At 41.8% G+C, this 16144-nt stretch overlaps 1 protein-coding gene across 1 annotated transcript; it reads left to right on the top strand.

Annotated features, from left to right (window-relative positions):
- The first annotated feature begins 444 nt into the window (after positions 1-444).
- hint3 (histidine triad nucleotide binding protein 3) lies at positions 445-14981 on the top strand. Its single transcript, XM_072499252.1, has 5 exons — positions 445-660; positions 5192-5309; positions 6806-6875; positions 9757-9883; positions 14141-14981. Exons 1-5 carry the CDS (start codon positions 463-465, stop codon positions 14183-14185), a joined length of 558 nt encoding a protein of 185 aa, XP_072355353.1. The 5' UTR covers positions 445-462; the 3' UTR covers positions 14186-14981.
- Positions 14982-16144: the final 1163 nt, after the last annotated feature.

Below are 16144 nucleotides of genomic sequence, written 5' to 3'. Positions count from 1 at the left end.
AGCTGGTTTAGCACAGTGAGCTAAACAGCTGGCTTGGAATGCAGAACAAGGCTGCAACACGGGTTCAATCAATTCCTGTACCAGCCTCCCCAAACAGGCGCTGGAATATGGCGACTAGGGGCTTTTCACAGTAACTTCATTGAAGTTTCCAGGATCATTGTTGTGACAATAAGCGATTATTATTATGTCCATGTACCATGAGGCTGCACACTAAATCTGACTGCAATATGGCCCGCCCCCTTGATTTACTCCATTGTCTAACCTTTGCATTTATACAAACTCTCACTTCACTGACACCAGGATCCCACCACAGTCTCCAACACGAGTCGGTGCTCTCTGGGTTCGATTAGTTAGTGCCAGTCGACGCTCTCTGAGTTTGATTGATTGGTGCCAATCGACGCTCTCTGGGTTTGATTGATTGGTGCCAATCGACGCTCTCTGGGTTTGATTGGTACGGTTGCCATGGCGGCGGCAGCGGCAGCGGCGGAGGTGGAAGCTGAGGTCCCTGTCCTGGACCCGGCCCCGGCCCCGGCCCGCAGAGAGGGCGAGACGGAAGCATCACCAGCAGCCACCGCGGCGGCGGCCGGTGTAGAGTTTAATAAGAAATGCATATTTTGCAAAATCGGGAATAAGGAGGAGTCGGTGGATCTTCTGCACTGGGTGAGGGGAGGGGTTTCCGAATGTAACCGGCCTTGAAAGGAGGTGGAGTGGCTGTTGAACCTTTTGCTTTGTGTGTGGTTGTTGGTAAGGTGGTGACATAAGTAGCAGAGGATGCGAATGTTTTTTTAAATATAAATGGCTGTATGCCCTTGGCTGGATTGGTTATTGCGTGTTAATTATCAGCTGAATCTATAACAGGTGAAATGACTGGAGTACAGGACCAGGAACATTGCAGGGAGAGGAAATCAGGTTATCAGAGAACCAAAGAATCCCTCCAGCCCATCCTACAGAGCACCCTATCCAGGTCCACTTCCCCGCCCTATCCCCCTAACCCCCATCACCGAACCTGCACATTTTAGCACACTAAGGGGCAATTTAGCATAGCCAATCCATTTAAACTGCACATCTTTGAACTGTGAAAGGAAACCGGAGCACCCGGAGGAAACCCATGCAAACAAGGGGAGACCGTGCAGACTCCTCACAGTCACCTGAGGCAGGAATTGAACCCGGGTCCCTGGCGCCATGTGGCAAGTGTGCTAGCCACTGTGACCATGATCAATTCCACTAAACCAAACCAGAATAAAGCAAGTCATGCCAAAGGCTAAACTGCGTTCAACTACTGTGAGTGGATTTAACATATTTCACCATGTGAGAAGATAACCTACAATTAAAATTTGAGATAAAAGCAAATTACTGCAAATCCTGGAATCTGAAACAAAAACAGAAAATACTGAGCAATGTCAGCAGGTCTGACAGCATCTGGGGAGAGAAAAGGAAGCTAACGTTTTGAGTCTGGATGACTCTTTGTAAAAGCTTTGGTAAAGTTTTGAGCTTTGACAAAGATTCACCCAGACTCAAAACGTTAGCTTCCATTTCTCTCCACAGATTCTGTCAGACCTGCTGAGATTGTCCAGTATTTTCTGTTTTTGAATTAAAATGAGAGCATTTGCGAATCATACTGCAACATTTTTAAAGTGTTGCTTATGAAGTGAAAAATCTCAGCTCATTACAGACTAGATGCCGAGCATAATGTAGGAGGGGAAGAAGCCAAGTTAGGAGTTAAAGCGCAGTCAGAATGGTTGGAAAAAGGATTCTGAGATTGGAGTGGGATGTAGGGATGGGTACTGTGGTCAAATGAACTGTCGGCGATGGAGTACTGGCCCCTGTTACACTATAAACTGCAATGCACATTTGCTTCTCCAAGTTACTGCACTTTGTGTGGGTGCAATGTTAAATCTGCTCACTAATACACGCCCTTGCATCTCCAGTCTTCTTCAGCCATGCACTTTCACAAACAACCTCCTTAGTCCCTTCTTTCTCTACTCCACATTGGCAGCTGTTCTTTTTCCACAGTGCCCATCCATACATCACTTTACAATTTCAAAATCCTCTTCATAATGTTTCTCCTTGACTGTGCTTTCACTCTTACCTTGATTGCAATCCTAATTGTTACCCAATGAGTCTTGCAGGAGGTATGCATGTTTGTGAATATCTGGAGTTTATGTTTAGCTGTGACTCCATTGTTTGCTGATAGTCAGTGTGCATGTACATGAAGAAAAGTTACTCGAATGAGGCATCTATATTTCTGTCCTGGCATTTTGTGATACATTTTTAACTTGATAATTATTACATTAGATGGATTCTTTCTGTTACAATATAAAGCATGCCCAAGAGTAACTGGAACTGAAGCAACCATACTTCAGTTTGTGCTGCGAGGTAAGGGAAAGAGAGAATTGGAGAGGAAAATATTTTTAAAGCTGTTATTTTTGTAATTAACTAAAATGATGATATCATTTGGGAATGATGCTGATGGTCTAGTTTGGAGTTAAAGAGCACACACCCGGTGGAACACAGCTTCGCAATATGCGAGAAACACCTACTATTGGTCTTTTGTGCAGTACATAATTTTAATTACATAGTCGGCCTAAATTCCCTCACCATCCTCACTGAACATACCCCGATACAATTGCTGCTGAACGGGCGAGTAAAGAACGTGGCAGTCAGCCAGAACAGGATAGCAAGGTGGACACTTATGCTCCAAGGCCAGGACATTGTAGTGAAATATGCCCACAGCAGACTTGCCCCATGAATCCCCTACCACCTGGAGATTCCCCTCCAAGTCACTCGCCACCCTGACATGGAAATATATCACTGTTCCTTCACTGTCGCTGGGGCAATATCCTGGAACTCCCTCCCTAACAGCACAGTGGTTGTATGGTAGCATAGTGCAGCACGGTAGTATAGTGGTTAGCACAGTTGCTTCACAGCTCCAGAGTCCCAGGTTCGATTCCCGGCTTGGGTCACTGTCTGTGCGAAGTCTGCACGTTCTCCCCGTGTGTGCGTGGGTTTCCTCTGGGTGCTCCGGTTTCCTCCCACAGTCCAAAGATGTGCAGGTTAGGTGGATTGGCCTTGCTAAATTACCCTTGGTGTCCAAAAAGGTTGGGTAGGGTTATTGGGTTATGGGGATGGAGTGGATGTGTGGGCTTTGGTGGGGTGCCCTTTCCGGGGGCCAGTGCAAACTAGATGTACTGAATGGCCTCCTTCTGCACTGTAAATTCTATGATTCTATGATACCTACACTTCAAGGACTTAGAGGTTGCAGATGGCAACTCACCACTACCTTCTGAAGGGCAACTCGGGATGGGCAATAAATGCTGGCCAAACCAGTGACGGCCACATCCCATAAATGAATTTTTCAAAATTAAAAAAATCCACCTGTTCCAGGGTTTCAGAATGAAGGATTTTGTTTTTAGGTAACTGCTGTCCAATTTTGTGACACGCCTAGTATTGCAATACCCACTAAGATCAACAAATTTAAAATATTGCTTATTCTATTGTTAATGGGGCTGGTTTAGCAGACTGGGCTAAATCGCTGGCTTTTAAAGCAGACCCAGGCAGGCCAGCAGCACGGTTCAATTCCCATACCAGCCTCTCCGAACAGGCGCCGGAATGTGGCGACTAGGGGCTTTTCACAGTAACTTCATTGAAGCCTACTTGTGACAATAAGCGATTTCATTCATTCATGTAATAAACATTAGTTGAAGAATCCATTTTAATCTCAGCATGTCTTACAGCATCTTTCAGCAGAACCCATCAACCTGAAACATTAACACTGTCTCTCTCTACAGAGGGGCAAAATAGCACAGTGTTCTGGAAGTGAATAAAGTGGTCTAAGGTGGTGAACATATTAGTTCGATTTCAGACAATTGCCAGGAGGAAAAATGAAATGAATAGCGAGACAATACAATATAATCAAATAACACAAAGTGTTTATGCTCATTCAGTGAAGCCAATAGTTGGGAGGGGGAACGCTATTACATTGGCTCTTGTGACTGTACAATTAAAATGTCAGTATTTCATAGCATATAGAAGGTATGGCAGTTCCTAGTAGATACAGTCAAGGAAAACCTAATATTCTTGTTGAAATCATAAAATACAATACCACACATGTTCCTCCACATCTGCATTGACATAAATGCAATTCTTTGGGGAAAAAAGAACAAAATCATATTTTATTTTTATTTTTTCATGGGATGTGGGTGTCACTGTCAAAGCCAGCATTAGTTGCCCACTTCTAATTGCCCCTGAACTGAGTGACTTGTGACATTTCAGAGGGCTGATAAGAGTCAACCACATTTCTGTGGGTCTGGAGTCAATGGCAGATTTCCTTCGCTAAAGGACACTAGCGAACTGGATGGGCTTTTACGACAAAGATAGCTGTCATGGATACTGAAACTAGCTTTATAATTTCAGATTTATTAATTGAATGGAAATGTCATCTGCTGTTGCAGGATTTAAACCCTAGTCCCCAGCGCAGAGTCTTTGGATTGCTAGTCCAGTGACATTACCAATACCTATATTTAATAAACTATGGTTTTATACCTCATAAATATTGGAGATTGTTTCAATTATGAGAGGCCTAGACAGAGTGGATGTGGAGAGAATGTTTCTACTAGTAGGAGAAACTAGAACTCACCTCAGACTGAAGGGAAGAACCTTTAAAACAGAGATGAGGAGGAATTTCTTCAGTCAGAGGGTGGTGAATCTGTGAACTCATTGCCGCAGAAGGCTGTGGAGTCCAAGTTATTGAGTGTCTTCAAGTCAGATAGATAGGTTATTGATTAATGAGGGGATCAGGGGTTATGGGGAGGAGGCAGGAGAATGGGGATAAGAAACGTATCAGCCATGATTGAATGGCGGAGCAGACTCGATGGGCTGAATGGTCTAATCCTGCTCCTGTCTTATGGTCTTATGCTGCTAATTCTGACCATTTCCACCATTTTTTGTTTTTATTTCATATTCCCAAGATCTGCAGTATTTTGCTTTTATATATTTAAACTAGTGTATTAAATGAATATACTGCTGGGAAGTTAAAAGTAATCATGAACATTTCTATCCACAATGAAGTTTCTCTTTTGATCAGGGTGTGCTTTATACATGACCACATTTATGTCTCTAAATTGTCATAGAATTATTCAAATAAGTAGTTGGAGAGATATTCAAATTTAAATTGCTGCGTTTTTTTGTGTAGGATGAGCAGTTTGCTTGTTTTAGGGACATTCGACCCGGTGCACCCCATCATTACCTTGTTGTGCCAAGAAAACACATCGTAAATTGCAAATCTCTGAAGAAGGAGCACGTATCAGTCGGTGAGATTGCATTCACTTCATTTTTAAAATTATGTTACAGCACTCTACTGCATCCTTTCTTAATTGGACAGTGCTTGTTGAAGCTTTACAAATGTGTTTCATGAACAATCTTCCGAAAGAAAACTCTTTAGATCAGTTACTGGTTGACCAAAGACCAAATTTAAATGCTGAAGGACCATTAAATCCTAATTATAAATGATTTCCTTGGTGGCATGGTTGCCTCCTGTTCACATCTGAGAGTTCAGTATGTCTTTCAAAAGTTTAAAATCTGAAAGCTGCATTGCAGTTTCTGCCAGAATTCTTGTCTTCTAACCAGCCTCTGTTGAACTGCATCCTACCTTGAGAGCACCCTAGTATGTGGAGTAGGTCGCCTTGCATACATGGCAACATTGATTTTATTAACCCTAGTATTATATTTGACTATCATACCACAGCAGAGATCATTTTTATTCACGCAGAATTAAAGACAGTTACAATTCTGGTTAGAATTGTGGACAACCTACCGGTGCTATTCCAGTTGTCTTCAGTGCCCACTTTCAATATTTAAATTATAGTTAGCATACATGCACAATGTTACACTGTCTTGGTGGGAGTAATATCAAAGGGGATTTATTGAATCAGTTTCTGTTTGAAATACAAGGCAATCTTGTTTATCCCTTTGGATGGAATATCAGATTTCCACTGGGTGATATTCTACCCTGTTATACTGCCATTATTGGTGTCTGTTCCATACTAGCAATTGAGAGGGAGTAGGCGATTGTTGTTCTGCCATTTTAGCCCATCCTGTAAAGTTGCCAACACAGTTAACTACCTTTATTTGTATGCCCCTCCATTTTACAAGAGCCTTAGGAGTAGGCGTGAGTGAGTCATGGTAAGACGTCTCATTGTACTGCCACATATATATGGCCAGAATGCGATTGAAAGGCAGCTGGCAATTAAAATGGGAGAGGACTTTGTTCGAGAGCAGTACTTCTCAATCATTTTTCCCTGATGTGACCCTATTTGAATGCCCCAGATTTTGCGTGATCCCAGAGTGAAACTTTTGGAGTACGAGAGGAAGTGTGGGGTGGACCTCAGTTGCTGAACAGAGTGTGGAGGCAGGTGGGGAGTGAGGTTGAGCATGGTGGGAAATATTTAAATGGAAAGAGTTTTTAAAAAAAAAAAGAAGGATTTTCACAGCCTTTTTGTAGTAGGAATCAGACTTCAAAGACCTGTCTGTTAGACCCTGCCCACCATGAGAAAATAAACAAGGATTTAAAAGGGTTCGCAGTTAGCATTCAGTCTGAGCTTCTGGGCAGCCATTGCTGTCTCAGACCTTGCCACCCCAAAATTTCATCTTGTGAGGTTGTGACCGCAGTTTGGGAAGCCTTCATTCTAAAGAAAGCAACTGCATTGCAGTTTTAGATGACCTGGTCCAATTCTACATATTGGTCCTGATGTACATGGCTTAGGGCTAACTTATACTTTAATTTGTAAAATTCTATTTTAATGAATAGTTCAAAAGATGGTGAACATTGGAGAAAATGTACTACAACAAAGCGGTATTGATGACCTGGCAGATGTAAGGTATGTAGAGCACTGTAAAAAACTAACTAAGTGCTTGGGAACTGATTAATATTCTGAAGAAGTTATGGCTGCCTGTGAACTTCTAGAAAGTCATGTATACTGCTCAGATCAATTAGAAATAACTGACTTGGACCTCGCATTCTCTCAGAAACGTTTTAAGTGAATTAACAATGCTCTGTAAGATGTATTGGCAGTTCACCTTTTAAAAAGGTATTTTAATTTGCACTGTAGCGGAGCAAAGTATAGTGCTTGAATTTAAATCCAGCATTGCATTGCAGGGGAAGTTGGCACACAATTGCTGTGAGGGTTACTGTCTGAGTACATGCTGATAGCAGGCATTGTGCTGCAATGTTCTAACCTACTGAACAATTAGCCTCACTGTTTAAACATAGTGAAAAGAATGTCAGGTTTTCATAACAAAACAATATTAAGACTACACTCAAAACACATTACATAAATTTTACTGTAAACATTTTGGTATGTTTCATGTAACTTGGGTTCAACAAAAAGAGTAGTGGGAAGTCAGAAGGTTGGGAAGGCTACAAAAACAAACAGAGGATAACAAAGAGAGAAATAAGGAAAGAGAGGATCAAACATGAAGGTAGGCTAGGCAGTAACATTAGGAATGATAGTAAAAGTTTCTTTAAATACATTAAAAACAAACGGGAGGCAAAAGTAGACATTGGGCCGCTCCAAAATGACGCTGGTAATCTAGTGATGGGAGACAAGGAAATAGCTGAGGAATTAAATAAGTACTTTGCGTCAGTCTTCACAGTAGAAGACATGAGTAATATCCCAACAATTCAGGAGACTCAGGGGGCAGAGTTGAATATGGTAGCCATCAAAAAGGAGAAAGTGCTAGAAAAACTAAGAGGTCTAAAAATTGATAAATCTCCGGACCCAGATGGGCTACATCCTAGAGTTCTAAAGGAGATAGCTGAAGAAATAGTGGCGGCGTTAGTTATGATCTTTCAAAAGTCACTGGAGACACGGAAAGTCCCAGAGGATTGGAAAATCGCTGTTGTAACCCCCCTGTTCAAGAAGGGAACAAGGAAAAAGATGGAAAATCATAGGCCAATTAGCCTAACCTCGGTTGTTGGCAAGATTCTAGAATCCATTGTTAAGGATGAGATTTCTAAATTCTTGGATGTGCAGGGTCGGATTAGGACAAGTCAACATGGATTTAGTAAGGGGAGGTCGTGCCTGACAAACCTGTTAGAGTTCTATGAAGGGATAACAAATAGGTTAGACCAAGGAGAGCCAATGGATGTTATCTATCTTGACTTCCAAAAGGCCTTTGATAAGGTGCCTCACGGGAGACTGCTGAGTAAAATAAGGGCCCATGGTATTCGAGGCAAGGTACTAACATGGCGAGTGGCTGTCAGGCAGAAGACAGAGAGTTGAGATAAAAGGTTATTTTTTGGAATGGCAACCGTTGACGAGTGGTGTCCCGCAGGGTTCAGTGTTGGGGCCACAGCTGTTCTCTTTATAATGTGGAGATGCCGGCGTTGGACTGGGGTGAGCACAGTACGAAGTCTTACAACACCAGGTTAAAGTCCAACAGGTTTGTTTCGATGTCACTAGCTTTCGGAGCGCTGCTCCTTCCTCAGGTGAATGAAGGAACCTCTTCATTCACCTGAGGAAGGAGCAGCGCTCCGAAAGCTAGTGACATCGAAACAAACCTGTTGGACTTTAACCTGGTGTTGTAAGACTTCGTACTGTTCTCTTTATATATTAACGATCTAGATGACGGGACTGGGGTTATTCTGGTTAAGTTTGACGATGATGCAAAGATAGGTGGAGGGGCAGGTAGTATGGAGGAGGTGGGGAGGCTGCAGAAAGATTTAGACAGTTTAGGAGAGTGGTCCAAGAAATGGCTGATGAAATTCAACTTGGGCAAGTGCGAGGTCTTGCACTTTGGAAAAAATAGAGGCATGGACTATTTTCTAAACGGTGACAAAATTCATAATGCTGAAGTGCAAAGGGACTTGGGAGTCCTAGACCAGGATTCTCTAAAGGTAAACTTGCAGGTTGAGTCCGTAATTAAGAAAGCAAATGCAATGTTGTCATTTATCTCAAGAGGCTTGGAATATAAAAGCAGGGATGTACTTCTGAAGCTTTATAAAGCATTAGTTAGGCCCCATTTAGAATACCGTGAGCAATTTTGGGCCCCACACCTCAGGAAGGACATACTGGCACTGGAGCGGGTCCAGCGGAGATTCACACGGATGATCCCACGAATGGTCAGCCTAACATATGATGAACGTCTGAAGATCCTGGGATTATATTCATTGGAGTTTAGGAGGTTGAGGGGAGATCTAATAGAAACTTACAAGATAATGAATGGCTTAGATAGGGTGGACGTAGGGAAGTTGTTTCCATTAGCAGGGGAGACTAGGACCCGGGGGCACAGCCTTAGAATAAAAGGGAGTCACTTTAGAACAGAGATGAGGAGAAATTTCTTCAGCCAGAGAGTGGTGGGTCTGTGGAATTCATTGCCACAGAGGGCGGTGGAGGCCGGGACGTTGAGTGTCTTTAAGACAGAAGTTGATAAATTCTTGATTTCTCGAGGAATTAAGGGCTATGGAGAGAGAGCGGGTAAATGGAGTTGAAATCAGCCATGATTGAATGGTGGAGTGGACTCGATGGGCCGAATGGCCTTACTTCCGCTCCTATGTCTTATGGTCTTAACTATTTTTGCAGATTAATTATTGTACTTGCAAATTTCAATGAAGCTACAAAATACACAAAAGTTAAATATGAACAAACAGGTTAAGTTAACTGACCTAATTCAGGATTTTTTTTGCAGCTTTGCTGCTGTGATGTGACTTTTGTGATTGTTCTGATTGTACACTGTGTTGAGTGCAGTATTTGTTTACAGGCTGGGCTTTCACTGGCCCCCATTCTGCACAATAGCTCATTTGCACTTGCATGTACTGGCTCCAGCTAGTCAGATGAGATTCATATCAAGAATGATTTACAGACCCAATTCCTACTGGTTCATTACAGTAAGTACTTTTGTTTCTACTGTTGAATAATGTTTTGATAGGTAATAATATAAACCAATTTGCATTCACCACTATGGCTTAACTGAAATATTCACTGCCCAATGTTTGTGAGCAATACAGTTCCAATCCTTGGTCTGTCCTATATTGGTATTGGTTTCAGCAGCCCATGCTAGGAAGAGGCTAAATAACAGATTATGACCTCAGTTGCTGTGGCATGATCCCTGCTGAAAAATATATCTGTAAGGACTGCTACACTTCAGGCTTTCTTCCAATTCTTTGGGGGAGAGTTTATGGAGCCTGCAAGAGCAGGAAACATGGTGACTTAATTAGGTGGAATGTGAAATCTCTATTTCCTGACGGGTTGGGTTGCAGAAATCAAGTCAACAGCTTGTTTGCAGCATGTGGGGTCTCATGCTGGCCTGTGGTGGGTTCATACTTGTAATAAATTTGCATGCCATGATACACATTAGTGTAAATATAATCTTGTGGCACTGTTTGCGTTTGTTTACAGACAGCGAGAACTAGTCGGCTTTCTGCAGTTGTGTGTAAAGTCTGTGGTTTTTCTTGTTAAACCCTATGGCATAAGGGAGGGGAGCAAGAGAATGGCAGCGACAAAGCTGAGCCAGTGGAGGAGTAGAAGAGGAATCAAGGGGAGGACTAAAGGTGAATCAGAGGCATGGAGGAGTGGTGTCCTGAGTATGATAATCTTTATTAGTGTCACAAGTAGGCTTACATTAACACTACAATGAAGTTACTGTGAAAAGCCCCCAGTCGCCACAATCCGGCGCCTGTTCGGGTACACTGAGGGAGAATTCAGAATGTCCAATTCACCTAACAAGCACATCTTTCGGGACTTATGGGAGGAAACCAGAGCACCCGGAGGAAACCCACGCAGACACAGAGAGAACGTGTAGACTCCGCACAGACAGTGACCTAAGCCGGGAATCGAACCCGGGTCCCAGGTGTTGTGAAGCAATAGTGCTACCCACTATGCTACTGTGCCGCTCCTATGGTATGTTAGTATGGTATAGTATCGTAGGGGGAAGTGTGATGAAACAGTTAGTCATGGTAAGAAAATGAAGGGCCTAACATTCGGTGTCAGTACTGTCCAAATGCGGGACCATCTCAGGGTGTTGGCTGGCAGAGTCCTTGCAGGGCTTTGATCGCCTGCAGCATTTAAATTATCCCTGCTGAGAGTGATATCCGACAATGTCCTTTACAATACATATAACGGAGGGTCAGCTGAGCCTGCAGATTCAGCCATGTCCCACAGATTGGCGAGTTCAACGCTAACATAAGCATTCAATAAAGAGTGTACGAAAAAAGGTCATTGATTCATCCACAAAATAGGAAATGCCCAAACTCCCCTGTAACCATCAATGAATGTCAACTGAGGTGTGCCATTATGTTTGACTCTCTGACTAGGTTAGTCTTAACAAATAATAATGAAGCATGTATTAATACAGTGAAACCAATGTGATGTGAAATATTTACAATTGAAGCTTAACTTTGAAAAATAACCGTGATTTTTGTGCTCTCAAGTCAAGTGGTAATGGAGTTGAGCCGGAAAGTTTTAGCCGTGATGTAGAGCCTCTTCTTTGACCAGAAGGCTCTTTCATAAACCGCCTGTAGCTGCAGCATTGTCAGCTCACAGCAGATTTCATCAGTGAAAAGCAACCTCCCGCTGCCTGAGTGCACGTGTCTCTGTCCAGGCCACCTGTACATGACATTTTTATTGTAATTGCATGGGAAATGAGAAAAAGCAAGGGAACAGAAGTGGCGTGTACTTCTGGTTACGCTGGTGGGAACGGTTGACAAAATACCTCCCCCATCAAAAAGCATAGTTTCCATAAGCTGACCTAAATTCTAAGATTGGAAACATAAATTTCTGTCACACAAAGGAAATAGCATGCTGTAGTATAAATTTCCCTTTTATTGTGGTTTTGCGTTGAAAATTGCTCTCCTGTAAACTTGAAGGTCAAAACACACATCATGTCAGACCACAGCATTTCTAAGAAAATAATTTCACAAATAACAATTACCAAATACCTTAAATTGTCTTGAAAATAATCATATTTGCTTACAGCACCAAAGGAGGTTATTCGAATATCATGTCTCTTCTGACTCGGATTACGGTAAAATGATATAGTGTAGATTTATTTGTTCTCATGGGCAGCACAGTAGCATTGTGGATAGCACAATTGCTTCACAGCTCCAGGGTCCCAGGTTCGATTTCGGCTTGGGTCACTGTCTGTGTGGAGTCTGCACGTCCTCCCCGTGTCTGCGTGGGTTTCCTCCGGGTGCTCCGGTTTCCTCCCACAGTCCAAAGATGTGCGGGTTAGGTGAATTGACCAATGATAAATTGCCCTTAATGTCCAAATTGCCCTTGGTGTTTGGGTGGAGGTGTTGAGTTTGGGTAGGGTGCTCTTTCCAAGAGCCGGTGCAGACTCAAAGGGCCGAATGGCCTCCTTCTGCACTGTAAATTCAATGATAATCTATGATTAATCTAGGACAAAGGTTCGGCACAACATCGTGGGCCGAAGGGCCTGTTCTGTGCTGTATTTTCTATGTTCTATGTTCTATGACTCTTTGGAGGAGCTGTGCAATTTAGCCCAAACCCCAGTTTTTGTCTTGTAACCCTTAGGGAAGGGAGGGTTGATTTAGGTGCATATGGGGAGTTAAATCCCCTTCAAGTGATGCAGATGTGGGTCGGTTTGAAGACGATTGAAGAGGAGGGAAGAAGAACATTTTGCGGAGGATGATTGTGAGGCCTGTGTGCAAGAGGATGAACATAGTGTTGGCTGTTCAGATGGGGATAGGTAAAGATTCCTGGAGAGGGGTGAGTGGAGCTGCAAGATGTGTTCTAGGAAGTGTTTTCCAGAGCTTACAAGGAGTGGATATTAACAGAAGACTTGTGCTGGATCACTCTGCCCATTTTGACTGAAATTGAACATTATCACTCCCCCCCCCCCCCCCCCCCACCTCACTCATTCACCACACCATGCCTAATTATGCGAATGAGTTGACTTAAGCAACAGTTTGTACTCAATAACTTGGATCTTATCATTGATCATCTCAACTGCAATTGTAAATATTGACCTCTTTCACCCTTTACTGTCCAAATTTCTGCAAGAATTTGCTTCAACAAAAGTGTTTCAAAAATGAACAGCAGGCAAATTTCTTGTATTTGTTCCATTTTTTACTTAAAAATTGGATGGCTATATAGTGGAGCTATATAGTGCTCTTTTGTGCTTACATTATCACCACTAATAGGTATAGATTGAACCAAACTAAATAACAAATTGATACATGTAAATGCTATATTGGTGTGTACATATAATAATCTTTATTAGTGTCACAAGTAGGCTTACATTAACACTGCAATGTAGTTACTGTGAAAATCCCCTAGTCACCACACTGTGGCGCCTGAGGGAGAATTCAGAATGTCCAATTCACCAAACAAGCACATCTTTCGGGACTTTGTGGGAGGAAACAGGAGCACCCGGAGGAAACCCACGCAGACACGGGGAGAACGTGAAAACTCCGCACAGACAGTGACCCAAGCCAGGAATTGAACCAGGGTCCCTGGCGTTGTCAAGCAACAGTCCTAACCACCATGCTACCGTGCTGCCCATGCCATAGATATTCTCTAAATATGGTAAAGATAAAGTCACCATAGTCCCAGATGACCATAGGCTTTGTTCCCCTTTTAGGGGGAGAGCTGACTGGTGTGATTGAACCTGAGAATCACCTCACCTCAGGCGAGGGGCAAGGTTGAAAAGGCGGGGCCTTCATAAATAACCTCAGCCGGTACGAGAATTGAACCTGTGCTGCTGGCCTTGCTTTGCATCATGAACCAGCTGTCCAGTCAACTGAACTAAACCAAATATATAGCACAGCTGGATGTAGAACCAACTGCTTTTTACACCATCTTGCTTTGTATCTTCATAATCCTTCATCATTGCGATATTTCCACTTATTACACCAATCAGCCTATTTGTTTAAGCAAGTTGTCAAATTAAACAGTGAAGTGGATTGTTTTATGCTGCATGCTTACAGGGGACTGAACTGAAATTGCCCAAAATCATTTCACATATAACCCTTAGAGGCAGTAGGCAGAGGACATTTTTATGCTATCATGCTAAGATAATCTGAAAGATTTATCAAAAAATCTGCTTCACTTGGTCTCAATTGTAGACTGTGTTTGCACACATTGTACCTAACTTACCACAATATGGACTTTTTCCTCACCTAAAGGTGGACCAGTTGATTAAAAAGCTAATGTCTCTTCCGGATAATTGAGTAATGGAAGTCAAGTACGTGCAGTTGAGTTCCAGTGCAGATAGTTGCAGAAGATGACTTGATTTCAAGACTACAGTTGATCTTTTACCTGATCCAGCTTTTAATTGAATAAACAAGAATTAATTTATGTCCATTATATATCTGAAATATGCCATTTAATTGTTTCCTATTATATAAAATCCAAAGTTTTTGATTTAAAAAGTAAAGATCTATAAATATTCTCCTAAACTGTTAGAAACTGCAAAATTCACATGTATGTAAGTCAAAGACAATGATTTGTTTAACTTATCAGCATGTAATTAGTGGTACATCAATCAGTAAGGTTAGCTGCAATGTAAAATTGGAAAGATTGAAGAACTTTAATTGCATAATGTTCTTATGTCAGGTTTTGTTTGAAATATTAAGTTTAAATGAAACAGTTGATTGCATCAACATTAATGTCAAACATTTTAATAAATGTGAAAATATGTTTCATATGCAGCAATGAAATATTTATCCTGTGTCTGGAAGACTGTTAGTATAACAGCATGTAATATGTACTAGTACATTAGTTTGGATCAAAATTTTAACTATTGTATTCCTGACTGAATTATTCTCAATTTACAGAACTTAGTATGAGAACAGACTAATTTTTTTCTGCATGTAATTCACAAAATGGACAATGCATTCTTACAGGTGGTTAAGATAGAAATGAGTCACTACTATGACATCTTGTGTCAATTACTAAATTGTTTGTTCTAACTTAACAGCGTGATTCTGTTAAATTGAATATTAATAAAATGGAAACATTATACAATTGTAATGTATGCTCATTAGCATCCATGCCATGGTTTATAAGTGCACCACATAATAAGTTGAATTGCTGGTGGTTCTCTGGTAGCCACTATTTGCTTTTACAGAGTGGCATTTTCTGATTTAATGTGCCTGCAATCACCAACTGTATTAACAAGTTGAAATCTGCTTTCAGCTGAGATCTGAGATTTTGATGCTTTGGAAATGTAGGAAATTAACACTTTGTTCCTCCCAATGTCCCAATCTGTGTAACCTACATTTCGTACCATAACCGGAACCTATGAACGGAATCAAAGTCCAGATTCCAAATCTGGCACCCTGAAAGTGTATTGGTGCACCAACATCTAGCGTAATTTTCAATTCACACTTTACTATGATAGTTACTATCTGATTTTTGTTTTATTAAACTGGGAGCTATGTAACCTGTCAACTATCAGAAATTATTAGCTAATGGACTCTTTGTGTTCCCTTATACAATGGTTCAAAAAAGCAATTTATACTGGAATATTGTAACTCTGTTCCCTTATAATTGTGTCAGATCATCAGTACAAGAATGGCGTTTTGGACATTTGATTTTTTATTCTTTGTAAAGAGGATCAAGTAATGGGTTTTGGTTCATGGTTGTATTTTGAAACCGTATTTTCATAGTTTTGTAAAGAAATACACAGCCCGCAGCACTGAGGCACAAGATAAATTTGATTTATTTTTCTAAAACAACCAGCAACATTTGTTATCTGTCCTTGATAACTTAACAGAACAATTGCACCTGTTAACCATAGGTCTATACACGTTAGCCCAGTATGATGGGCCTGGTGAGAATATACTCTTGAAAGAATCAATAATCAGCTTGGTCGACTGGGCTATTGGGGAATCTCTGGGGACTTGGAGACCTTGCCCTTCTATACTGAAGCGGAGTAGAATCATGGGAAGACAGGACACGTCCCCTTTTACAGCAGTAGCTGCCGTACGGTGAGTTTAATTGTCTATTCTGAATGCTAGTGAATGGATGAGTAGATAATTGGGTCAGTGCGTGAATGACCCGTCGATTTCGGCGTGAGAACAGCTGGTGAGTCAGTTTCAGCGGGAGCATTGCGGAAGGAGGTTGCTGGGAGGTAAGTCAACCTTTAAAAGCACTTGTCTTTGCAGGGGCAGGCCAGTCGATTTCGG

Source organism: Scyliorhinus torazame, chromosome 4 (assembly GCF_047496885.1).
Source record: "Scyliorhinus torazame isolate Kashiwa2021f chromosome 4, sScyTor2.1, whole genome shotgun sequence".
NCBI classification, from domain to species: Eukaryota; Metazoa; Chordata; class Chondrichthyes; order Carcharhiniformes; family Scyliorhinidae; genus Scyliorhinus; species Scyliorhinus torazame.
The sequence above is the reverse complement of the archived record's forward strand: the minus strand, read 5'-3'. Positions and strand labels throughout refer to the sequence as shown.